General features: G+C 40.1%; 1 protein-coding gene across 4 annotated transcripts in view; it reads left to right on the forward strand.

Annotated features, from left to right (window-relative positions):
- Positions 1–27,404, forward strand: part of SLF1 (SMC5/6 complex localization factor 1) — a 74,871-nt gene that overhangs the window by 21,127 nt on the left and 26,340 nt on the right. For all 4 annotated transcript variants that reach the window (XR_013635789.1, XM_073344504.1, XM_073344506.2 and 1 more), the window contains 7 exons: positions 3,491–3,625; positions 5,329–5,382; positions 6,476–6,634; positions 7,827–7,993; positions 11,272–11,409; positions 12,182–12,347; positions 25,806–25,953. Coding sequence is in view for 3 of the 4 variants with exons in the window: in XM_073344504.1 (XP_073200605.1) it covers positions 3,491–3,625; positions 5,329–5,382; positions 6,476–6,634; positions 7,827–7,993; positions 11,272–11,409; positions 12,182–12,347; positions 25,806–25,953 (967 nt within the window). In the remaining variant the exon portion in view is untranslated. The remainder of the gene's footprint in view (positions 1–3,490; positions 3,626–5,328; positions 5,383–6,475; positions 6,635–7,826; positions 7,994–11,271; positions 11,410–12,181; positions 12,348–25,805; positions 25,954–27,404) is intronic.

Raw genomic sequence — 27,404 nt, forward strand, 5'->3', positions numbered from 1 at the left:
ACATTAAAGAACTCCACTTACAGGCAAGTGACCTTCATTTTATCATCTTGTTTTTGGCTGAATCTTATCCTTCTTAAAACAGTGTATCACTAAAATTACTTGGTTTCATTTTGACATTGTAATGCCATCTCCACACACTTGAACTGAAATCATTTGGCTTGAACTTGACATTGTGACAGCTGTACACTTACACTAATCTTATTTTGCACTGTGGTCTGAAGTCATACTATGGTTTTCAGAATTTTGCATTAAAGCTTCCTATGGGATGGTCATTATGAACTCAGTTTCCTCTATTGCTTGGCACTGTGGCAAATCAGCAAAGTTCATAAACACGTGCTTGATGAAGAGCACATAAGCCAATAAGACTTCTCTCATGCTTAAAGTTAAGCACACATTTGAGTGCTTTGCTGAAGTAGCGGGGATGGTATCTCCAGAACACCCCTTCATGGCAGGGCATGGCCCTGTAGGCACCCCACCTTCAATGTCCAGTAACTTTCCACCACCAGAAGTATCTAAAACAAGAATCCCCTTCTGGAGTCTAACATATTAACTCTTTCCACATAGTTTCCAGTGACCCTGCAGACCCAAACCCTTCCCTTTTGGCTAAGGGAATATACAACTTTCCTTCCAGGGCTTGTGTTGTGCTTCTCCCTCTCTCTTTAAATTGCTCTGCACTGGTTCCACCTCAGCTGGCAACAGTCTTTCAAGAAACAGAACTAAAAACAAAACCTTCATAATAGTTCTTCCTCCATGCATCTCTGCTGGGGTTCAGTCTTCCTGCCTCCCTCCACAGCGTGGAGGCCAGGTCACACCACTGTAGTCCTTTCTCACCATGTGTCTCACAGACTCCTGCAGGAACCTTCTTGCTCTCTGAATCTCTTTCTCTGATGAGGGAAGACACCTTATTTACTACTTTCTTTCCCCAGACGTTGTCCTGGTTGGCTGAAAGGAAGGGGAGCCTTGCCCCACCCAAACCACGAGGTCCCAGTCTCTTAAAGATACAGTTACCTGGGTTTCCCTAGGCTCTTAACTATTCGCCCAAGACCACTTACTCTTCCTCAGCATCTGCTCCAGAGCTCCTGTAACAGAATTTGGCTGGCCACAGTCCCCAGTACCTCTTAAACAGGGCAGACCACTTTGTTACAGCAGGATTGGTGCTGGAGTGCTCAGCACCTTGCAGGACTGAGCCCTAGTTTATTACTCCTTCAGAGCTAATGTCAAATTCAAATAGTGATCAAATAACAAGGAATGTGGCCAGATCTACAGAATAGGGGATTCTATCTTGAAAAGCAGTGACTCTGAAAAGAATGTAGGGGTCATAATAGACATGCAACTCAGCATGAACTTCCAGTGTGATATTGTGACAAAAAGGGCTAATATGGATGTATAAGTAGGGGAGGTGATTTTTACCTCTTGATGTGGCATTGGTGACACCTATACTGTAAAATTGCCTCCAGTTCTCACATCCCTGTTTTTAAAAAATGATATTGATAGTTTGGAAAGGGAACAAAAGAATATCACAAAAACTTTTGAGGGCTGGGAAAAATTCCTGACAGTGAGAGACTTAAAGATCTTAGTCTGTTCAGTTTATCCAAAAAAAAAAGAGATGATTTGATTATAGTGTATAAGTACCTTCATAGGGAGAAAATATTGGGTCTAAAAGTCTCTAATTTAGTGGAGAAACGCATAAAAGAACCTATGACTGGAAACTAGAATTTGTCTGGCTTCAATCAGAAATTGGGCATAAATTTTGAACAGTAAGGGTGATTGGATTAATGATTAAACGATTGGTTAAAATTAATAATTAACATTTGGTTAAAATCATGCACTGAATCTTTATGAAATGTATTTTCCCTATATTATACAGTATCTAATTAATTAAATTTGTAATTATTTTATAACAACAATGGACTAAATTGTAGCTTTGCCAAAAGACCTGTGTATGGAACAGTGTGTAGTTAGACTGTGATTCTACTAAGAGAAGAGTTTAAGACCTAAAAGGACTGGCTGACTTGGAGTACCGGTTAATAAGATATGGAACCTATGTTACACTAATAAAAATGATACCAACAGGATCTTGAAAGAGGGACAAGGCAAAATGCCACGTTTATTGTAAATACAACAAAACATTACTATATGCAATTTCTATATAGATCCATTCACACACACACACAGACATTCACACCGGTTCTGCAAAGAGGTTGTTCTGGTTACCAGCCTAGACGTTGCTCGTGCCAAGTCATTGGCCAGGTGGCATGGACACGAGAGTGGAGCTGAGTCTTTGTCAGATGCGCATCCGATGCTCCTGGAGGGTGGTTGCAGAACCAGACTCAAAGAACACAGTCCCTGGGTCCAATTTTTATAGGTGTCTGGTTCAATACAAGTCTATGGAAGTTGCTTCATCATGCCGAATTTACAATTGAGATGACCATCAATCAGCAGATAGTACATCCATGACAGCTAGGTGTTATCTTCTTGTTCTTCCTTGATGCATTTTGGGTGGATTCCGGTTTGCCCTCTGGGAGTCATCTGGTTATCTCCACCCTGCATATTCTTCGGCCCATCAATACCAAGGTTGTAATTCTTAGGATTAGGCTGGCACCATTTACTAACCAATTATTTCCCTGCTTCAGGCTTTCAATTCCATGCACTCATCATTCATTCTTTTACTTAACAATACAGTCTCATGACTCTTTTGGTTTTAACAAGTTTCATCCCACTATTTTTCCTTCTTTGGATACAAAGATTTACATAGGCATGACAAGGGGCCCCATGGGGGAAGAGGGTCAGGGTGTTGCTTCAAAGAACAGCATTGGTTTCTCAAAGTTCTTATCATTTTCCAGCACAGACTCTTCGTGCTGTACCGGCCATTCTTATTATCTCCTTGCATAGTTTATTAGCTCACTCCTTGTACCAGCCTGAAATAATTAGCACTTTGGCCTTGCATTTGTTACAGAATGAAATTCAACAGCGTGGAACTGATGTTCATAACTTTTTGCAATACCTATACCTTTTATCTATCTTTATTTCTACTACTACATAATTATAATTCTATCATACTTAACTTTGAGGGTGACCCAACACCTTTAAACTGTAGGTTGCCAGTTGAGCTTCGTCACTGGTAGTCAGCCACTGGAAGGGATTGACATCTGATCATATTTTGTTGCCCTTTATGAAATTGGGGCTTTTCTAGACAAGGAGTTATTCCAGAATAACAATTCCTGATTAACTCCCTGTGTGAACACTCTTATTTTGGAATAAGAGTTCCTTAACCCCTGGATTAAGCTAATTCAAAATAAGAGCGTCCACAGAGAATTAATCAGGAATAATTATCTTTTAATTTCACCCCCTATTTTAGTCCAAAATAATTTTATAAACTTTATAAAAAATATATGCAAAAATATCTATAGAGGAGAAAAAAGGTGTAAGTAGAGTTGTTCTAGACAGCTGTCTCTGTATATACAAGTTTTAAATCTTTTGACCTTCACAGAATGAAATACAAAATATTACTGAAGATAACCAGATGAACCATCTTTTAGCTGAACAAGAAGCCAGAGATACAATGTCTGACATGCAACTTGTTGAAATGAAAAATGCATTAATAAAGCATATATATTTTGCTCAGGTAAGGAAAAAACCAGGACTGTACAAACTTTTAATTATAAAAATGTAATAAAATTCTCACTAGGTATATTTGCCCTTCAAACACAAATGTAACAAAGATAACATTAGATTTCTTAACATCTGCATAAATTGTAACAATATATTGTAATTTGTAAAGTTTACAAATTCTATACTGTATTTAGTACAATACTATCTTTTTATTACCAAACTAAGGTCCATTCTATTATTAGGTGATAGTTTTATATGTGTTTAGTGAAAAAAATGATGGACTAAATGAAATATCAGTGGTAATACCATAGATAGCTAATTGGTCATTTTATTGCATTTTGGTTTTTAACTGTCTCACAAAACAGTGGACTGGCTTTTAGTCTTTCAGTGTCTGAACTTTAAATAGCTATATTTATATGTTCTTCTCAAAACCAAAGATATCCCTAAACGAGCAACGTTTTGCTGAGCATTATGAAACATTCCACACAGCAATAAGAATTCATGTTAGGGAGAATAGAACTTAATGCATTCTACCATTTTAATAATATCACAGATTTAATCATGAAGTGCATTAGGAAGTGAGGGCATTATTTCATATTTAGAAAAATGAATAACTAATTGTCTTGAATCAGTACAGAATATATTACCAGCATAATATACTGATTGTTATTTAGTAGTTCTTATGTGAGCCCTAATACAGCAAACACGTTTGTAAACTTAGACTTATGAATATATGGGTCTTCAGGAGCAGGTCCATGATATTTATTAATACTTGTTGTATTATTATGCAGTGAGGTATGTTGTCAATTTAGGGTTGCCACACTCACAAAAGCAAGGAATAAAAATTTAACCCTCTAACAGTAAATATCCAATGCTCTTCTACCCACAGGCACGTGATTTATTAACTACCATACATCACAGACCATTCACTGCAACCGTACCGCTGCCCCCATCTTTTCCTTCCTCGTACACACCTCTTTACCCGACTATTTTTTCCCTCCAGTGCTAGTAGTTGTGGATGTTCGGTGGATACCTGGTTATGATAGGAGAGGATAGTTTACTAAAGGGTTATGCACAATGATGAGTGTGTGCCCAAGAGGATTATTGAAGGCTGGCATTCCCAGGGGGGCATGCTTTTTTTTTAAAGGTGCAGTTTTTTGTAATGTATCTTAATAGGACCATAGTGGTGACCCCTACCTGGATGTAAAAATGATTTTACATTTATATTTAGTTCCTTTTGTTTCATAGGCTCCCAAAGCACTTTATGTCATAAACACCAGTGTATATACAACATCTCACCATTGGAAAAACAGAAAAGAAAAGAAAATAAAGAGTATGCTTAAGTGCAAATTAGGTATCTTAAACTGACCCTGTCTTCACATAGCAACAGTTTAAAACAAAAAGTGAAGAATAATGCATTAATTCTAGTTGCAGGACAATTTAAATTTGAAGAATGAAATTGCCCAGATTATTGTTGACGCAGGGCATCTCTTGTAGAAGCCTACTCTTGTTAAAAGTTTCATAAGTAGTATACCTTCGGTTTCTATAAAATGAGAACTAATTAGATCTCCATGTTAAATTTGCCTTTATTTTTTAACCACTGGTTAAATATGTTTTAACATTGATGTATGTTTTGCTGGTCATTAAATGTAGTATTTTGTCAGTATCCAACCTAAGGGTTTTCATGAATGCCCTTGATTTACTTCTATTTTACAGACTGTGAAACAGAAGTCTACTCAAATAGACCAACTGAGTGGATGTGGTACAGAAGTAAGTACCTGTAATTCTTGATTTCTGAAGGTGTAACATATAGTTCAGCACTTATCCAATCATCTTCCCTGAATTGAGGGATCTGTTTTTTGGAGCAGGTTTTTCAGTTGATAATTTTTCACCTCTCCCAGAAAGGAACTTGACAGTTGCAGGCATTGGAAATCACTGTGGTTTCCATTGTGGGTGTGATTATGTGAGGCACCCCATGGCTTTAGAAATTTTATTCTGTGGAAGTTTTCTACCAAGCTCTCAGAAGGCACACCCGAAAGAGTGACGACTTCCTACAATATATACCCTTAGGCTATGTCTACATTTACAGTGACATGTACAGTATGTTCTGTATAACCCCAGCACAGGTATAAATAAAGTGTAGACAGTGAGACGCTGCTTAGGCGAGTAAAGACACACCAGAACCTGAGGGTATATACCCTACATGACTTCCTACATGCCCTACAGTTTTTAGCAGTGTAGCATCCTGCTGCTGGAGCAGTTCTTTGTGGTGGGTGAAGGTTCTGGCTGCTACCCACTGCTTTCCCCCCATCAGAGCCTTTCACTGCCATGTGTGGCTACACACTGCAGTGTGGACACTGCCTGCGCTTCACTGCAGCATGTAACTATGCATACCCTACGTGCCAGTGTAGATGAGACCTCAGAGTAAGTACAGTAAATTGCTGGGGCTTAAATAATAATATACTATGACTCAATCGCCTGAGATGATAAGCATATCCTGCAAGGTACTGAGTGCTTTTAGTGGGAGTTCAAATAGTAGCGGTTAGGAGCAGTGAGGTCCTTGCAGAAGACATTCAGCATATCAGTGGATTGCACTATAAATTAGTAATTACTTTAAATTAGAACTGTTGTTTTCTATATCTTAAAACAATTTCTTACCTTGTTATATGATGAACAAAAGTATATACATACTTTTTGGCCAAAGAAATTTTGTATAAAGATTCATAAATGTTTCCCTTTTGTATCTAAAGGGACTAAACTTTTAGTTGGTTCTCATTTTTCTTTTAAGAAAGAACTATGTTTATAAATCTTTTATTTAGCCATTCCTTCTATGCAGTTATTCACAAATATTTGCCATTCCTAGGTTAAAACTATTGACCTCTCCAGAGGTATATTGTGTATACTTGAAGGACTAGTAGAAGGACATTTCTTTACTGATGTAATCACAGAACTTGCTGCTACTCAAAAATACTCCATCCCTCCTGTGCAACTTCTTCATTCTCTTCTAGAGCATATGCTACAGGTGAGAACTAAAGGCTTGGTCTTTCGCAGTATTAAATCAGGGGAGGGAATGTAAAAAACATGGTCTTAATCAGATACCAACAATATATTTTAAAAAAAGAGTGTCTTCATCCATGATTTCTTTAACCAATGTTCCCTTAACCACTACTTCATCAGAATATACTGTGAATATATTGTTGAAAGAGTCAGATCCCAGCATACCATGCAAGACAGAAAATTATTCATTCAGATTGAGCAAATAAATATAGTCTTTTTCATACTGTCAACATTACCTCCTTTAGGACTATACTATCTACATTTATGCAGGTAACAAATTATATAGTAAGTTACATGTTTCTATCAACTGAGACTATAGTGTATATAAGGATAACCACTCTAAGACCATGGGGAATGTCCATGGATAAAAGTGAAATACTTGTGCATGTACTCGCACTCTCTCAACTTTTTCTCCAGTATAATTTATTTAAATAATTGAAAACAATCAGAAACCAAATAGTATTTTTCATAAGCCCTATTAATGTAGTACCCATCTTATTGTTAAATGCTGTCCTTATATGTAAATATAAAAACAGTTACAGAAAGGAAGGGTAAGCAGTGAGGTTGAGGCTTTCCAATACTTTGGTTGGCAGCAATAGAAATCTTGGTCTCTCTGAATAGCATAAAGATAATTTGGAAATAGGAAACAGGTCGGAACTGAAAAGAATTGAAAATTCAGGATTAATCAAATAGTGTAACTTGCACTGTTTTGGTATTGTGATTCTGCAAAATGAGCGTGACTTGCACATACACAGGTCTGAATTGGTATTTGCAGGCAAGGCAATGAGCAGGAGGGTGTATATATAAAGCAATTGCATACACACTTACACTGCATCATTCCCAACTCTGTAAGAGATAAAATTCACTGGTATAAATGAGTTAATATCAGAGCTGAATACCATTTTTGGTTCAAGTTACGCTTATTTTTTTAAAATAAATTTAAATTTAAATTTACTTTTCTATGCAAATTACAATATTTTGCCTCTTATATTCCTCTCTCTCCCTTTCCCACATGATATTAAGCTAACATTTGTCATCTGTGAATTTGAATTTTGGATGAGTTTGAATTTAGGAGGAGTATGACTAACACAAAAGTTCTTTACTATTAAGTCTTTGGCCAGTACAGAACCAATATTTATTTCTTATTTTTAAAACAGGGAAATACAGACACAGTATTCTCTGCTAAATTTTTTCACATCTTGTATATTCTTCTTCAACTTGATCCTCCTTGGAAGTCTCCCTCGATGTTAAGATATTATCTGGAATTTCTTCAGTGTCCTATTTGCATGAGAGGAACATGGTCTCTGGTAGAGATGCTTGTGAGGTAAGAAGCAGTTGGAAAGGGTTTTTGTATGTTCTCTTGTTTGGGGGCTTCTCTCTCTCTAAAAGCTTAGCTAAGTGGAAACAATTAATATCACACTTTTTCAGAAAAAGGTCTCCTTAGTTAAAAATTATAGAATTTACATATAAAGCCCTATTATACGAAAGTCACTTTTTCAATGTACTGTAATTAGATCATTGTAAGTGAAAGTTTTCTATAACTAGAATAGCATTTGTACATTTCAGAACTTTATTATAAATTTCAATTAATCTGAACTCCCTGAAAATGGCTGTCACTTTAGAGAAAAATTATACACTTCTTGTTTCTCCTGTTCTTTGCATTTCTATATTAAATGTTTCAGGATAATTATTTGTATGTTGTGTGGCTTTTGACAATCTAGATCAATGTATATTACTACTGTGCTTTTCGTGAAAAGAAAAGGAGTACTTGTGGCACCTTAGAGACTAACCAATTTATTTGAACGTAAACTTTCGTGAGCTACAGCTCACTTCACATGAAAGCTTATGGTCAAATAAATTGGTTAGTCTCTAAGGTGCCACAAGTACTCCTTTTCTTTTTGTGAAAACAGACTAACACGGCTGCTACTCTGAAACCTGTGCTTTTTATATCTATTTTGCTGCAAATAAAACAGTATAAATCTTATCTTGTCAAATATGCAGTTTCATGTTATATTTTCATTTTCAGCATGAAATTTGCAAACTTGTGTATTGGTCTTAATACACTATACAAACACAAGACTCAGGACAGCAGCCTTTTGGGTGCTTCCACCTGATAAAAGGAGAATTTCAGGTTTCTATGACTTTTGTGAACAGAAACTGATTAATTTCATCTCTGGAAAGAGTGACTGCACCTCAGTTCATCACTGTGATATCTTCTCTAGTTTAACATTTAAGTACTCTAATATGGCAATGTTGACCAGTATAGAAATGCATATAGGATTTTTTTGTTTAAATATATCATTCCATATTCTGAAACCATTGTAAGTATAAACTGTTGTTACACTCGCATACAAACTCCATGCACTTACAAGGAAGTCACTAAAATGCACATTCCTCCATTATTAAAGCTCAATGAAATCACAAGTCCAAGGCAGACTTTATCATTTGTTTTAATAGCCAGTCATCATACTATGCAAATGCACATTGACTCCTTCTCTCCCCAGCAAACTCCCTGGTACTTCCTAACATATAGCCAGCCATAATGCACATACCCAGTTCCTCTACATCACAATCAAACGCATAACCCATCTACCATGGCTACAACTGGGTAGTGTGGAAATCTCTTCCAGAGGTTTGCAGGGAAGACATGAATATTGTGTATTCATAGCCTTCTTACCTTCCTAGTGCACTGTGTGGGGAGCTACCAGGAGGATGAATAGCAGTTTGGGGGACAGAGGTAAGGTGGGATTGTACTTCAGACTTGAGTTGGAAAGGTTATGCGTAGGTAGACAGGGACTCTGCAGCAGGCCTGGGGTGGGGAGCTAAGTCACTGTGGCAATCCATAAGAGCTTGAGCTGCCAGGTGCTGGTGCCTTAGCTTTGTAGCACACCAAGGCACTGGCTCTGTAGGGAGTCCTTGATGTGTTCATGTTTTCCTACCTCTCAGTCAAATAATTTAATACTAGCATTTCAAAGCTGATACACCATACTTTCAACTACAGACCGAGAAGACAGTTGAAAACTAAAATGATTATCCTGATGATGGGTAGAAAAGAGATTGGTGTGTGCTTTCTTTTTCTGTGGGTGGTTGAAAAAGAGGAGGCAACTCCCTCAATTTAAAAGCCATATGTTATGTACAGGGCTTGAAAAAGCCACTCACTCATGGCCAGTAGTAACCTTTCCAGGGTGAGTGAAAAAGAAAAAGTTGAATCTGTGTAATTTTGACAACTATCAATTTTGTATAGGAATGCTTTGCAAAGCACTGTTCTCAGGTGGTTTATTATCAAACCATCCTGAACAGAGAAGGAAGGCACTCAAACTCAGAATGACATGAACAGACATGGGACATTGGGCTAATAGGTGGCTTATACAATTCAATGTAGGAAACTTATGCTAATGAGGTTTTAATTCAAAAAGAAACCAGAAATAAACCCATCAATGTTCAGATGCTAAAAAATATCTGAGATTTGGGGATATAATTGTTGATAGAGCTCTTCAAATCTTTGGCAGAAGACTTAATTGGAGAAAAACACAAAACGAATCAGTGCTGGATATATCAAGGGTAGTTACTCTGCCAATGTCAAATTCCTCCAAAAATGTAAACTAGAAAAGATGTTCTGCTCTTGTCTTAAAACAGTTCATCATGTTGTTAAATTATGAAGTTTCATCAAGGCGTGGGTAAAATGATATGCAAATAAGATCTAATCATGGAAACTCTTACTCATGTGAGTAAAGGTTTACAGGATCATGCTGTAGTTTCCAAAGTGCTAGGAAATCTTTTGGAATTAAAGCCTTTTTATAAATATTCTATTAAATACAAGAACTCTGCCCCTCCACAAGGAATTCCCTTCCTTCTCCAGTGCACAAGGAAATGTGCTAAATGCAACAATAATTTATCTCACACTATAACATGCACCTTTCATTAAAACTTTTTTTCCACAAAATAACACATGAGATCAAACACCTAATCAGTGACCATGCCAGCACAGAATATATATTTTAAAAATTGCTGAAAATCTGGCCTTAAGTCATCAATGGTATTGGTATGTAAATATACATTTAGTTACAATATATTAGAAACACAAATTAATGTCCTTTAAGTAAAAATTAATTTAGATAGGACTCACTCTGTGCACTGTGCCAGCACAAGGCCTGTGCATTACTTAAATTCTACTAAAGGCTTCAAAATAGAACTGACATGAGTAGTACCTTGCGTTGGCCCTCCGTACACTGATGAAGTTCAACTTTTGTGCACAAATAACTAACTTTCTTAATTTATATTTTTAATCTGGACATAGAGAAATTCCCTCCTAAATTGATATTGTATATGGCAAGTTTCATCCTGAGCAAAGTTTTGACCAAGTTTAAAGAATCCTTCAGTTATTCTCACTTTCATGTTCAAGTGTGACACCTGTAATAGGGTCACTATGTTTTGTCATTTTATTAATTATGATTATTTCTGAACTGCTGATTTGATTGCATTTACAAAACCTCACAACTATGTTACTGCAATTTTGGAACTAAAATGTCAGAATTGCATCGTGCATTGATTAGTCAGTAGATCATTTCAAACTTAAAGATTGTCTGGTGCTTTATTTTTCAGATCTTGCCTTTACTGCAAAGGTTTTTGTCATGCAGTCTCTGTTTCAGAAAAAATAAGTGAACAGAGGGTGGTTCACAAAGCATTACTCAAGTTTTTCTTTAATTTAGTGAATGCTGAAGTACAGGCTTTAACAAGAAGGTAAGTTTTATAGGAGAATACTTTACTTTACTGCTGCTGCTGCTGAAAAATTCAAACCCATTTCTCAATCCACAACGGAATTGTACTCTGTCTTTACTATGCTCGCTGTCTCTGAAATGGGATACAGTCCTCATAGAGGTTTGCAAGTGGTATTTGGTCATGCACTTGCTAAATGTTTCCTTTGAAATCTCTCATTTCTTTGCTTGTTTATAACTAGATTTCATTATGTTAAAAGAATATTCTGCCTGGATATTTGTATGGAGACTTCTGACTAATTTTTTTACATATTATTTTCCCACTATGTTACGTGTGTGGATAGGTGTTTAATTTTGTTTCATAAGGGTGAGTTTTTTAGCTTTGCAGTTCTTAGATTTTTTTTTTTTATTGCCCAGCAAATTCTTAATTGAAAGACCTTGAACATACAGCATACATGTTGTCTTTTTTAATCTGTAAGCACTTGTATTATCTCATCCTCCCTATTTAATGTAAATGAATAGATGTATGTATGATTGCCTTATAAAGTAAAAATTTTCCTTTTGTTCCAACTGTAATTATATTTATATAATATTAACACAACATTTGAGTTCCTTCACTTTGGCTGTCATCATTTTACATATATTATTCATCAAAAATTGTGTATGATCTTTCTGTGCTTAAAAATTTCCAAACCTTTGTATGTTTTGACAGGAGACGTGTTATCTGTCTAGTAACTATAGTAATCAAATTGGCATAAAGCTTTAGGTTTTGTTCACTTTTTCTTTTTCTTCTATAGATTATGTGAAGGGGCTAATTCACAGCTTCTGCAAGTTATGCCACAGACAGTTCTTCTGAAGACCTTTTGGTTGGGAAGTGAAACCTCTCTGTTTTTTACCAAACAGATAAATATTCTGGTAGATTGGGTCATACATTCCTATAGAGAAAAGTTCAAAACAAATGATGTGAGTATGATTCATTTTCTAAAAAAAAAAAAAAAAAGTAATGAAGGTCAATGTATTTTTTTTAAAAAGCATTTATTTCTTCACTCCTTTCTGAGAAACTACATTCAGGTATCAAAGCTGCTTGTTACATCTACCTTTTGTTGTGAAGCATGCTGACTTTTGCTCCGCAAAAGGAAATGAACTGCTCTATAAGGTTCTCATATATTGATCTGTAAAGAAGAAATGTAATGGAGTCATGAGTGGTTTTCTGTTTGCACTCAGATGTTCATATGCTTTTACCAGCAGGTGTTATTGCAGTCATTAGGGACATAAGGTTACGATGCCTTATCAAATAAACTGTAACCAATGAGGTAATTATCTTATTTTACAATGAAAAGTACTTTTTAGAAAAAAAATTATTCAGTAAAAATTGTCTGAGGATAGAACTAATGAAACAAGTGGGGTTTTGTTGTTTTATATACCTTTTTTAACCTGAACCTTTTTCTGTGAACTCACCAGTTTTCTTCCCAATCCCTTGAGTTTCCTTTGGTGCCTCATTCATCCAAACAGAATGGAAGACAACATAACTGCTGTTCCATAGCATGCTGGCTAGCAGGACAATGACCTGAACTGAAACTGGTCTATATACCACCCCTCCCTTGCTAAAGCCTTTCTAAAGTGTCTTTGACTATTCAGTTCCCATACAAAAGTACAAACTCGTCACCATTCTTTGAAAATTATTGTGAAAGTATAGAATACGAAGGCAACACACATCTTTTCAGCACTATCACAAGACAACTACAGAAAATGAAGTATTGTAGAAAGAAAAACATTTCCAATGTACTATCTGATTGTTCTGCATAGTGTGAAGAAGGCAGAGAGGTTTAAACACACTGAAAGCTTTTCTCAGGTTACTTTAATTATAACCAGTCCACCTACTGTTTTTGAGAGAGGGTGAAACAACCCATGCAGAAATAAAGTATTGTCCTTTATCCATGGTCAAGATATATACATATACATACATATATTTCAGGTGCCTAAATTTAGGCTTCCAAATCCATATTAGCAGCTTAATCAAGTGTCATGATTTTTTTTTTCCCAAAGATATTGAACACCAAGAAAGCAAATGTCCCGTTGACTTTCAGTGGGAATTTCAATACCGCTTGAAAATCAAGCCATTCTTTTAGGTTCCTAAGTGTAAATTCTGGAGCTTAAATGTAGGCACCCACTTTCTTTTTTAATCTTGCCCTTTCTTCTGTTCAAAAGTTTCAACTTTTTAAACCATACAGTGTTACAAGTTGTATTGTTTCTTCAGTAAGTACAATATTAACTTGTAGACAAGTAGACTACAGTATAAGGTGTATTGATTAAAAAGAAACAAACAACTTTTGATAAGACTAAACTGTAGAATCAAACATACACAGAAGTCTGTAATAGACTTAAACCTAAAGTATCAGTTGTCCTTTTCCACAAAAACAAGGTTCCCATTGCTGTTCAACTTTCATTTTATACTCTACATTGTATAACATCCCAGCAGATGTGAAATCTGGCCTTACAATGCAGCTATATTATATTGTTCCCTGACAAGCTACTGTGTTGTTGTGTTTTGCTTTGTTTTTTTAAATAGCCCTCATTCCTTAGCTGTGCATTTAATTTCTTTGCCTCATATTTTAAACAAAAATAAGATTGATAAAAATGTTTTGTTAGTAATCTTGTATGAATAACTTGCTCCCTGATATGTGCAAAGCTCAATTATTATCCCTTTCTGTGTTTTCAGTTTTGAGCTATTGTCTGCAAAACATGGGTACCAAACTTTGTCTAGATAGTCAGTTTTAAATCCCTTAATGTAGATGAAAAGATCAGTTCAAAAGAAACACTCACAGGAGCAAATCCTCCCCATTGCTACATAGCTAGCTTTGCCTCTCTTTTCAATTTCTTTGTGTTAGAGGTGCAGAAGGAAAATTTGGAGTGTTTCTGTAGCATTGAGCTTAGCAAATAGGGAGCAGAATTCCCCTTCTCTCCATAAGCTTGGGCGGGAGGAGGATTGGTGAGAACCGTCTGTTTGTTTGTTATGTGAAGTAAGCAATCTTAATTAAACCCTACGAAATCAAAGAAAATATTTAAGTGAGTTTATTTAGAAAAAGCCATTTTTCTGTCTTAAGATAGTCCAATAATTGGAATATTAAGAATCTTAAATCCAGTTAAGTCCCACTATTTTTCTGTTACCAATGTTTAGGTCTGCCTCCTCTCCAGGAACATATGCCAACCTTTTGGAGGTTAACTGGATAAACTTGGTATTTTAGTTTACAACAATATTTGCATATCCCAACAAATTATTACAAGAGTTTTAAATCTTAATCATTTGGCTGTGTCCTAGGGCATATCTATACTGCAATGTGAGCCCAGGGCTCGTGGGACTTGAGTCAGCTGATCCCTGATTAGAGAACCCAGGGCTTGAGTGTCTACACTGATTGTTAACCCTATATGAAGAATATTCTGACCTGGGCTGGAACATGGCGCTCTGGCATCCACACTGCAGAATGCAGACCCGTGTCAAACCAACCATATCCCAGACTCCCAAGCACCCTCCTGAAATGTGGCTGCTCTAGCCCTTTGACCATGGTGCACTGTGGGAAAACTTGACTGTCTGCCCTGCACGTTACAGGAAGTTTGAATGACCCATCAATACATCCTGTCGAGCACTCATTTTGTCTGTGCATCCCCACCTGCTGGAGCCAGCAACATGGAAGAGATGCCTTTTGCTTGTGCTTTCACTCCTGTGTCAGAAAATAGGGAGAGCATCCGTGAAATGCTGGGAGCATTTTGATGGCGTTTTCTGACCCACCAAAGGCACCCAACATAGTTTATGATGGAGAAGGAGGAGGGCACAGACATGGAAGGCTCGAACTGGCTGATGCTGTTCATGACACTCAGTACAGCCACTGGTGCCCCCTACATAGACCAGTGCTTCTGGAGTAAGGCCACAAGCATAGCCTGGTGGAATTACATCATCATGCAGACCTAGGATGATCAGCAGTGGTTCCAGAACTTTAACATGAGGAAAGTTACATTTTTAGAGCTTTGCAAGAAGTTTGCCCCGACTTTCCCAGTGTAAAGACACATGCATGAGAGTGGCCTAGCCAATCCAGAAGTGGATTGCTGTAATCATCTGGAAGCTGGCTACTACGGATTGCTACAGGCCCTCTGCCAACCAGTTTGGTGTTGGAAAGTTTGACTGTAGATAGAGTGGTGGCGGAGGTTTCTGAGGCAATCAGTCAAGTGGTTTACCCCAAGGAGGTCAGTATAAAAGATATTCCTGAATTAACTGCTGGCTTTGAGAGAATGGAGTTTTCATATTGTGCGTGGCCATTGATTGCACTCATGTGCCCACAGTTTATGCTCCTTTAGGAGGACAGAGAGTACATAAACTATCATTGTGCAGGCCCTCGTGGACTACAGAGGTCAATTTTTGTGAATGTCAATGTGGGTTGCACTGGAAAAGTTCACATTGCCAGGGTTTTTTTTTTTGTTTTTGTTTTGCCAATCAGGAGTCTACATTCATGGACAGGCTGGGACGCTATTCCCACCAAATGACATTGTCATAAGCAGAATTACTGTCCCCACCATTATTCTGGGGGACTCCTTGTACCTCCATTTGCTTTGGCTTATGAAACCATACGCTGATTTCAGAGGCCCTGGCAGAAGATGGTTTAATTACACTCTCAGCCAGTAAGAATGGTTGTTGAATCCGCTTTTGGTAGATTGAAATCCCATTGGTGATGTCTACAGAATCATTTGGATTCCAGTGTAAGCAGTGCTGTCCACATTACAGTGGCTTGCTGTGCTCATCACAACATTTGTGAAGCCAGAGGTGAGCTTTTTCCTCCTGAATGGACCCATGACAGTGAGGGGCTGCTGAATCAGGATACTCAGCCAGAAAGTAAACCTACCACAACTGGAACTGGATGCACCCAGGCCCCAGAAGTCAGACATGCTTTGTGTGCCCACATTATGGACTTGGATGGCCCAATGGAACTGGGGGGACAGTACCTCTATGAATGTGTTTGTGGGTGAGGGGATGGGGCTCATTGATTGTATGGGTGTATGTGGCTTCAGTGCTTGTGGAGGGGTAGGGAGTTGATTGCCATGCAGTGTACTCATGAATGACATGACTACTTATCAAATGGGGTGGAGGGGTTCACAGTATGGATTGATGTAAGGAAGTGATTGAAATACGGATTGATGTAGATAACCGTATTGAGGAATTGAGGACAGAAGCAACTTTGTCTATACAAAGTGCAAGCTGGTCTCCATATTGGAAGAGAAGATTGAAGGTCTGGAGCAACAGATAACGACTCTGCGTTGCATATGAGAATCTGAGGATTTTTCTGGACAAAAGTCAAGATATGCTTCTACGAGCACAAAGCTCTAAAGATTTAGAGCAGGTTGCACAGCGGAGCCAAGAGGCCAGTGAAGAAGCTTGGCAACATGTGACCTCCAGAAGAAGGGGGAATTTCCGGGTTCCAGCAACGCAGACACGGGTAACTAACCGCTTTCATGTTCTGTCCACAGGTACCATTGCAGAGAGTGGACCAGATGATACGCCTGGGAGGAGAAAGCAGAAGGAGACTCTGCTGGTTGGGAGGCAGGAGATGCACTGTCCGGAGATTGGGGCTTCCACGGCCACCACTCCCAAGAGAAAGAGGCGGGTGGTGGTGGTGGTCGGGGACTCTCTTCTCCAGGGGACTGAGTCATCTATCTGCCGCCCTGACCGGGAAAACCGAGAAGTCTGCTGCTTGCCAGGGGCTAAGATTCGCGATGTGACAGAGAGACTGCCGAGACTCATCAAGCCCTTGGATCGCTACCCCTTCCTGCTTCTCCACGTGGGCACCAATGATACTGCCAAGAATGACCTTGAGCGGATCACTGCGGACTATGTGGCTCTGGGAAGAAGGATAAAGGAGTTTGAGGCGCAAGTGGTGGTCTCGTCCATCCTCCCCGTGGAAGGAAAAGGCCAGGGTAGGGACTGTCGAATTGTGGAAGTCAACGAATGGCTACGCAGGTGGTGTCGGAGAGAAGGCTTTGGATTCTTTGACCATGGGATGGTGTTCCATGAAGGAGGAGTGCTAGGCAGAGACGGGCTCCATCTTACGAAGAGAGGGAAGAGCATCTTTGCGAGCAGGCTGGCTAACCTAGTGAGGAGGGCTTTAAACTAGGTTCACCGGGGGAAGGAGACCAAAGCCCTGAGGTAAGTGGGAAAGCCGGATACCGGGAGGAAGCACAGGCAGGAACGTCTGTGAGGGGAGGGCTCCTGCCTCATACTGAGAATGAGGGGCGATCAGCAGGTTATCTCAAGTGCTTATATACGAATGCACAAAGCCTTGGAAACAAGCAGGGAGAACTGGAGGTCCTGGTGATGTCAAGGAATTATGACGTGATTGGAATAACAGAGACTTGGTGGGATAACTCCCATGACTGGAGTACTGTCATGGATGGTTATAAACTGTTCAGGAAGGACAGGCAGGGCAGAAAAGGTGGGGGAGTAGCACTGTATGTAAGGGAGCAGTATGACTGCTCAGAGCTCCAGTACGAAACTGCAGAAAAACCTGAGTGTCTCTGGATTAAGTTTAGAAGTGTGAGCAACAAGAGTGATGTAGTGGTGGGAGTCTGCTATAGACCACCGGACCAGGGGGATGAGGTGGATGAGGCTTTCTTCCGGCAACTCGCAGAAGCTACTAGATCGCACGCCCTGGTTCTCATGGGTGACTTTAATTATCCTGATATCTGCTGGGAGAGCAATACAGCGGTGCATAGACAATCCAGGAAGTTTTTGGAAAGCGTAGGGGACAATTTCCTGGTGCAAGTGCTAGAGGAGCCAACTAGGGGGGGAGCTTTTCTTGACCTGCTGTTCACAAACCGGAAAGAATTAGTGGGGGAAGCAAAAGTGGATGGGAATCTGGGAGGCAGTGACCATGAGTTGGTTGAGTTCAGGATCCTGACACAGGGAAGAAAGGTAAGCAGCAGAATACGGACCCTGGACTTCAGGAAAGCAGACTTCGACTCCCTCAGAAAACGGATGGGTAGGATCCCCTGGGGGACTAACATGAAGGGGAAAGGAGTCCAGGAGAGCTGGCTGTATTTCAAGGAATCCCTGTTGAGGTTACAGGGACAAACCATCCCGATGTGTCGAAAGAATAGTAAATATGGCAGGCGACCAGCTTGGCTTAACGGTGAAATCCTGGCGGATCTTAAACATAAAAAAGAAGCTTACAAGAAGTGGAAGGTTGGACATATGACCAGGGAAGAGTATAAAAAAATTGCTTGTGCATGTAGGAATGAAATCAGGAGTGCCAAATAGCACCTGGAGCTGCAGCTAGCAAGAGATGTCAAGAGTAACAAGAAGGGTTTCTTCAGGTATGTTGGCAACAAGAAGAAAGCCAAGGAAAGTGTGGGCCCCTTAATGAATGAGGGAGGCAACCTAGTGACGGAGGATGTGGAAAAAGCTAATGTACTCAATGCTTTTTTTTGCCTCTGTCTTCACGAACAAGGTCAGCTCCCAGACTGCTGCGTTGGGCATCACAACATGGGGAATAGATGGCCAGCCCTCTGTGGAGAAAGAGGTGGTTAGGGACTATTTAGAAAAGCTGGACGTGCACAAGTCCATGGGGCCGGACGAGTTGCATCCAAGAGTGCGAAAAGAATTGGCGGCTGTGATTGCAGAGCCATTGGCCATTATCTTTGAAAACTCGTGGCGAACGGGGGAAGTCCCAGATGACTGGAAAAAGGCTAATGTAGTGCCAATCTTTAAAAAAGGGAAGGAGGAGGATCCTGGGAACTACAGGTCAGTCAGCCTCACCTCAGTCCCTGGAAATATCATGGAGCAGGTCCTCAAAGAATCAATCCTAAAGCACTTACATGAGAGGAAAGTGATCAGGAACAGTCAGCATGGATTCACCAAGGGAAGGTCATGCCTGACTAATCTAGTCGCCTTCTATGATGAGATTACTGGTTCTGTGGATGAAGGGAAAGCAGTGGATGTATTGTTTCTTGACTTTAGCAAAGCTTTTGACACAGTCTCCCACAGTATTCTTGTCAGCAAGTTAAAGAAGTATGGGCTGGATGAATGCACTATAAGGTGGGTAGCAAGTTGGCTAGATTGTCGGGCTCAACGGGTAGTGATCAATGGCTCCATGTCTAGTTGGCAGCCGGTGTCAAGTGGAGTGCCCCGGGGTCGGTCCTGGGGCCGGTTTTGTTCAATATCTTCATAAATGATCTGGAGGATGGTGTGGATTGCACTCTCAGCAAATTTGCGGATGATACTAAACTAGGAGGAGTGGTAGATACGCTGGAGGGCAGGGATAGAATACAGAGGGACCTAGACAAATTGGAGGATTGGGTCAAAAGAAATCTGATGAGGTTCAATAAGGATAAGTGCAGGGTCCTGCACTTAGGACGGACGAACCCAATGCACCACTACAAACTAGGGACCGAATGGCTAGGCAGCAGTTCTGCAGAAAAGGACCTGGGGTAACAGTGGACGAGAAGCTGGATATGAGTCAGCAGTGTGCCCTTGTTGCCAAGAAGGCCAATGGCATTTTGGGATGTATAAGTAGGGGCATAGCGAGCAGATCGAGGGATGTGATCGTTCCCCTCTATTCGACATTGGTGAGGCCTCATCTGGAGTACTGTGTCCAGTTTTGGGCCCCACACTACAAGAAGGATGTGGGTAAATTGGAGAGAGTCCAGCGAAGGGCAACAAAAATGATTAGGGGTCTGGAACACATGACTTATGAGGAGAGGCTGAGGGAACTGGGATTGTTTAGTCTGCAGAAGAGAAGAATGAGGGGGGATTTGATAGCTGCTTTCAACTACCTGAGAAGTGGTTCCAGAGAGGATGGTTCTAGACTTATTCTCAGTGGTAGAAGAGGACAGAACAAAGAGTAATGGTCTCAAGTTGCAATGGGGGAGGTTTAGGTTGGATATTAGGAAAAACTTTTTCACTAGGAGGGTGGTGAAACACTGGAATGCGTTACCTAGGGAGGTGGTAGAATCTCCTTCCTTAGAAGTTTTTAAGGTCAGGCTTGACAAAGTCCTGGCTGGGATGATTTAATTGGGGATTGGTCCTGCTTTGAGCAGGGGTTGGACTAGATGACCTCCTGAGGTCCCTTCCAACCCTGATATTCTGTGATTCTATGAATAGTGTTGGCAAACTAATTCCTAATTGTCCAAGATTGTGTTTACCTTTATACATTGTGTGTGTGATGTGATGTGATGTAGTGATAGCAATAAACTTTCTTGATAAAATAAAAAGCTGTATTTATAAACATGTATTAGAAAAGTACATTAACCTATTCCGAAGCACCCATAACAACAAAACCTTAAAAAAAAAAAAAAAAAAAGTGTATGAACAAGCGCAAAGATAGAATCATGTACAAGACAGAAACCCCTTACTGTTGCATGTGCTCTGGCCCCTGTTTAACTTTCCCCTTTCTCACCCATTTGCTGTACAGTTCGTGCTGGGGAATGTGGGTGGAGGTATGCCTGGGGAGGGGATTAATATGGAAGATTGCAAGGGGCAAAGTTGCCTTGCCGAGCTACTCCTGGGAGGCCCGATTTGCATCAGCCACCCAGCCATAGAGTTTTCCAAGCTGTTTCTGGACTGCATCAGAGCAATACCCTGTAGGGGACTCAGGCCATGGTGTGGGTGATGCAGCAGGAGCCGGTACTCTTGTAGCCATTAGTGATAGCAGCAGCTCAAACAATTCTTTCTGCTGAGCTCTATCCTCCTTTCTTAGCTGCAGCTCTTGTTCCAGGAACTCCAAAGCAAGTGCCTGCTCCCACGCTGAAACCCTGTCCTCAAGCTATGCAGCCAGGCTGAGGTTTTCCTCTTGCCTCTCGCCATGCCTTCCTTCTAGCCATATGGCCCTCTCTTTTTTTGGTACTGGACCTACTTATTGGCCCGGTCCATAATGTCAACCATAAGTTCATCATGGAAATGCTTCCTCTTGGAATGGCCCAGGCGTCTGCTACAATGTGAGTGAGCTGTCGACATACTGCAGCCAGTAGAAGTAGAAGAGGAGCCTGGAATAGGACAAGACACTGAGGGTTATTGTCTGGTATATCTCAGTGCAGTGAAGGCCACTCTTCAGCACCAAAGACGAGCTCGACGGCCTCCAGGCACTGATCGCACTCGCTGGTGCTGCATAAGAAGCAAAGAAGAGCCGAGGGATGCGAGTTGCCAAAAGTAAGAGCAGTGGAGCTTGATGGTGCCCACCGAGTGTGTCCTGTGCTGGGACATTTGGCTCCTGCTCAGGCAAAACGGTCACCGTTGACTCTGGCCGCACAGGTGAACCCATTGAGTCTGGTCCTGTTGGACTCTCCAGAATGGGACAGCCAAATGGGATAGTTGGAACTGCCATCTACCCCAGACACGTTCGAGGCCACGAGGGACCTCCTAGAGATGGCTGCCCTGCAGTCTCCAACAATGACAGCACCGGCACCGCATGGAGGGGCTGTGCTCTCCAAGGGCAAACTGGCCATGCTCCAGCACTGGTCATCCTCACCTTGGCACCACTCTCCGGCACTGTCCTGCACGGCACTGCTGTGGTCTCAGAGGTCAGACTTGTCTTCGGGGTCGGAGCCGGAATCATATGTCTTAAGACGGAGCCGGCACCGCTCTCAGTGTTTGAGGCGTGAAGGACATCAAGTCTCCATGATGCCCTGGCCACTGTAATGGTAGGCGCACACGTAGTGGACTTGCTGGACCCTATGGGCATAACATCAAACACCAGAGCTCCAGGTCCCTGTCAATTACCTTGGACAGGTGAGGCCCCCCCGTCTTCCTCAATGATGAGGGAACCTCCGCGGGGATCGGAGCCCAGAGCCCAGTTTCTTCATTTCCTCAGTATCTTTATGGGTTGTCCTTAGGAGCATCTTCTTTTTATGAATATGTAGTTTAATTATATATGTATTGGGGTTGTAATTCTTTCTTGACAGTTATATTTCCTTTGTCTTTGACAGGAGATTCTTAGAACATCTTTAAATGTAGTGTTTTAGTTCTGTTCAATCCATTTTCTGAGAGTGTTTTCAGTTTCATTAGGGTCTAACAGGAAATAAAATTCTGCCTCCAAAAAGTCCAAGCACTCCTATGCTTTTATATAAACATTTTTTAGTTTGCAAAAGTTTTTTAATATTAAATAATTCTTAGAGAGGATTTACCTTAAATAGTTATTAAAAAGTTGCTTCTTCAAAAAATTTTTTGGCAAGATGATGATTCTTGTCTTCCTGAGTTGGTTGGGGGAACTGCTTGAGCACTGTGTAATTATTTTCCCATTAATATAAATATTCTATACTCAGCTTCTTGTATTGGTAATCAGTTTAATTCAGGTTAGTACAAAAGTGTTTTATCATTTACAAAACAGTGATAGTCGGAATACTAGGAGCTTTGCTTTTAGCTAATATTTGCAGGTATGCATTTCACAAAGGTGTTTGTCATTTCAACATTTGAGAGACACTCAGATTTACAAAGCCATTGTTAATTTTTAAATACCAAAATCATTGATAAAAGGTCTCTTCATCATGTATAAGATTCTTGCCTTCAATTATATGCTAAAACTACTCATCAAAATATTACACTAAATTGCAGAAGGACTATGTAAAAATGCAAGGGTTAAAATATTTAGGAAGCAGAGTAGAATTGTACAATAGCACTATAGATTATTTTAATACTTTGGTTTGAAGTTTTCTATTATGGTTAATAAATAGGAGCTATATAGTTGCATAGTGATTGTTGCCATGCATGATAGTAATTTCCATATTTAATGTAGAAGTTAACTGAGACTTTTTTATACACATACTTTTTCATTAAAGTATATATCACTACTATTTTTGGCAATTTTCATTTAAAATAATTTCATGCATTTTCATAGGCATTAGTTTTAGTGGGTTAGGATACCATTTTCTTTATATGTAGCATTGAAGCATTCTCTTCAAATCATTAACTAAACAGAAGTGCTTAGTTTATGCAAATGTTGTTTTATCACGTCAGCCAACTGAACGTATGCCAGTCCTGCCAGCTGACATCATAGCAGTAAATTTCATTATCAAGAATCTGAGAATACAGTAGGCTTTCCTTGGCAGTGCACAGAGGTGAGATACTTAATTGTGGAGGAGTTGTAGCTCCAATTTGTGCATCTGCTAAATTGCTCTGCAGCTCTTTGATATCTGTTTTGTAGAACACCATTAACATATGCTCTATAAGCAGGTTTCTGGAACAGTGCCAAAAGTGGCTCCATGTGGTCTCTGCTCTAGATTAAATCTCTGGAGTGGTGAGAGAGCTGGCCAATCAGCACCCTTCCCCCACCCCAACTGGTTAGTGGGTGCTAGAGACTCCAAGGGGAGGTGGGAGAAGCTACCTGGTGTCCCTCATCAGCGAGTGTCTCCCTCCCTCCCTCACTGCTGGGACTGTCCCCTTTCATTGCTGGCCCCATCCGTTGCATTTTGCTCTATAAGCAGCTGTTATCCCTCTTATACTTCAAGATACCTACAACCTTTGCCAGAAAGAAAAATCAGGGAACAAGTAGGATGGAGAGGTGGCTGAGGAACAGGAGAAGGAAACAGAATATCTGGCTCTATTCCTAGATATACCCCAGACTACTTACGTGACCTTGGGCAAATCACTTAATCTCTCTGCAGTAATTCTGCTTATCTCAGTAGTCCACAAACTGCGGGGCGCATCCCCCTAGGGGTCTGGGCCCCTCAGGAGGAATGTTGAGAAGGAGGGGGGGTGCACGGCAGGGCCTGGACCAGCCCCCACAGATGGGCAGGGAGGGAGCAGCATGCAGACAGATTCCATTAATGATAAGAGGGGGTGTGACTGGAAAAGTTTGCGCACCGCTGGCTCTTAAAAGTGCATTATAACAAAACAAATTTAAGTTCTGTTAATCTCTTCTGCTTTCTATTCCTGACTCTTAGGAATGTTTAAAAATACGTATATCAAGCAGGGAAAAAGTGTGCCACTCTTTTTTACCCTTCCCCTGCCCAACTAATCTCAATTCTACCTTCCTCACTCTTTTTTTTTTTAAATAAAATTTCTCACTCCATCTTAAGTAAAGTATTAGTTTTTCTTCATTTTACTGAGTTCTAAGTGGAGACTGTCCTTGTGTATTAGATATATGGACTGTGTGTGTGTATTCCAGAATTGGTTTAGAGATACCTTAAGTCTGATTTGTCCCATAGTCTCTATTATTCTTTCATAAATCTCCGTCTGATTTATGAAACTTGTACTTTCTCAGTCATTGGTGCTTTCTAATTCTGCTAAGAGAATCGTTTCTAATAAAAATTTGATCCTCAACCAGACTTTGGTCTCAGAGAAATATCAGACGTAACTGGTAATTAGACGTAACTTGGTGTAATTGATATACTAACATAAAAAATGGTCCCAGTTCATAATTTTGTTGCACAAAATGACCATCATTTTTTCAGGTTGAAAACATGAGAGAGAACTTCTTAAAGGAGATGAAACTGTGCTATTTTGTTCAGTACAGTTTCTTGCACCAGATCTCACATGTAGTATGATGCGAGATTTAATATACAATATGTGGGCTGGAGCTTCAGTCAAAGAGCTAAACTTTGTTTTTCACTGCTAAGGATTGATGAGGGAGAGGTGGAACCTTGGGTACCTTAACATTAGTGAATAGGTAATAAGACCTCACAAGTCACAATGCCTCCTGAGCACTACATTCAAGATTTGTAAAAATATTGGGTACACGTTTTTAAAAAGCTGAAGCTTATTCTTTTCCCCATGCCTAGTCCTCTATAGCAGGTATGGAGGGAAGGGATAAGGCTTGTATCTCCATCTCCATTCCTCCCAAACATGCCCCCATTGGGCTGGGTAGAATTATTGACAGTACTAAGAAAGTTCCCCATTCCAAAATGCTAGGAGACAGAGTTTGCCTGTCTCCTGCACTTGTGTTCTGCGGCGCAAAGGACCTCTACATCTTCACCTGCCTCTAGCAAATCCATGTCTCGTCATAATTTAGCTTTAAACTTATATTTGATGATATCTTTGGAAAAAATAATTTTAATGAGCAACAAGGGAGGAAGATTTCTGTAAAAGTAAATAAACAGCTTAATTGAAGTAAATGCACAACTTGAAATCATTTATTTAAACCCAGATTTAACTAAGTCTCTCTTGTGTGTGACTTTAAGTATTGATCTCATTTTGCATGTGTTTGTTTTTAAATACTGTAAAGCACTTTCTTCTGAGTGTTCAATTGACTTGTAATTAATGGCATGTTAATCATATAAACCTACCTGCAAGAGTTAGCCCTGGAGCTGGAGAAAGTAGTCTTTGAGAAAGTTAATTGTCAGCAGAGTGGATCTTTGTTGTTGCTGCTTTTACCAAACCATTATCGTTTTGTTTTGGGGTTTTTGGTATTTCATAAGGCTATTCTACAAATACTACATATTCTGTTTTAGGTCTTCAAAGATGAAGTAGCTATGCTGCTAACTGGAATTCTTGGAACTGTAGTAGAATATTGGATTCTTTCAGGCTTCATGATGGACAGAAACGTGTTGCATCAAGTGGCAGATGACCTGGCAAATTACATTGCCATTTCATGTGATGGTGAGTGTCTGGGATACATTTTATACTCTCTTTTCAATGTTAGTCTCAGATATTAAAATCCTAATTTAAGTTTTCTGTTTAAACTATTTTGCCTTTCATTATGCCTGTGCAACCTCATTTTATAGATATTTTAAAATATAAAAGGGGTAATGTTTGATTCTTCAGTCTATTAACTGATGCAAGGGCCAAAATTTAATAGGCTTTCCTGGCAGATTTGTGCCGGACAGGTTTTTTCATCAGGCTCCAACTCTTGTTAAAATCCCTCTTGAATTGCAGAATGGGAGCTGTGCTACAAATGCTGTTAGCCCAGGAAGAGGCTCAGAACCTGGAAGGTTTACTGGGATCTCATCATCCCCCATATCTGCTGGGACTCCACTAGGGACACCTCTGTTAGGTCAGATTATTCCTTCAGCTCTTGAGACTCGGCAAACTGGACCCTCCTCACTGACCAAAGACTTTTTTTCAACAAATTTGAAAATCACTTTGAATTCTCATGTCCAGTGCTCCTTGATATTATATTATATTATAGCACATCATAAATGTGATCAAGTCATGATCACTTGTACATAAGCTACCATAAATTTTTAGTTCTGTGATCAGTTCCTATTTATTTATTAAGAAAAGGTCTAATACAGAATTCTCTCATGTTGTCTGCAACACTTTTTGGGTTAGGAAATTGTCATCTATAATGTTTAAAAATTGCAAGGTTGTCTTAGTACTGGCAGCGTGAGAACTCCAGTTTCCAAACTGAAAACCCCCATGATCATGCATTATAAATAGTTGCATAAGGAAGTGGTCATCCTGTTTCCTAGTGTGATTTGGTGGTCTGTAGCAGACACCAGCTAATACCTTATCTTATGCTTTATCTGTTAGCACATTGCTCCATAAGCATTCAGGATCATTTTCTTCTAGTTATCAGTAAGGCTGTGATTCTGTCATGGAGGTCGCAGAAGTCACGGATTTCATGATTTTCCGTGACCTCCATGACTTTCACAGCTGCAATGGCTGATGCGGCTGATCTCTGGGCTGTGAGAGCAGCTGGCCCTGGGGAGCACCCAAGCAGGGATGGCTGGGAGCAGTCAGCCCCTGTTGCCAACTCAGGGGCTAGCTGTTGGCCCCCGCACCACCACAGCAGCAGTGTCCTGGGGGCCCCCAGAGCAGCAGTATCTGGGACCCCAGGAGCTGCTAAGTTTTAGTCAGAGGTATTTATTAGAAAAAGTCATGGACGGGTCCCGGGCCATGAATTTTTGTTTATTGCCCATTACCTGTCCAGTGTTAGGATATAGATATTCAGGCCTGTGTGTAAAGGCCTATACCCTAAGAATTTAGGTGTATTCTTATCACTTGGCTAGTTATAGAGGTATAAAAGAATCAAAATCACTGTCTGCCAGTGTAAGGTCCTTCTCTTACTGTGACAGTCTGAGGCCCTGTTCTTAGGTTAAGGCCTTTGG

Source organism: Lepidochelys kempii, chromosome 5 (assembly GCF_965140285.1).
Source record: "Lepidochelys kempii isolate rLepKem1 chromosome 5, rLepKem1.hap1, whole genome shotgun sequence".
NCBI classification, from domain to species: Eukaryota; Metazoa; Chordata; order Testudines; family Cheloniidae; genus Lepidochelys; species Lepidochelys kempii.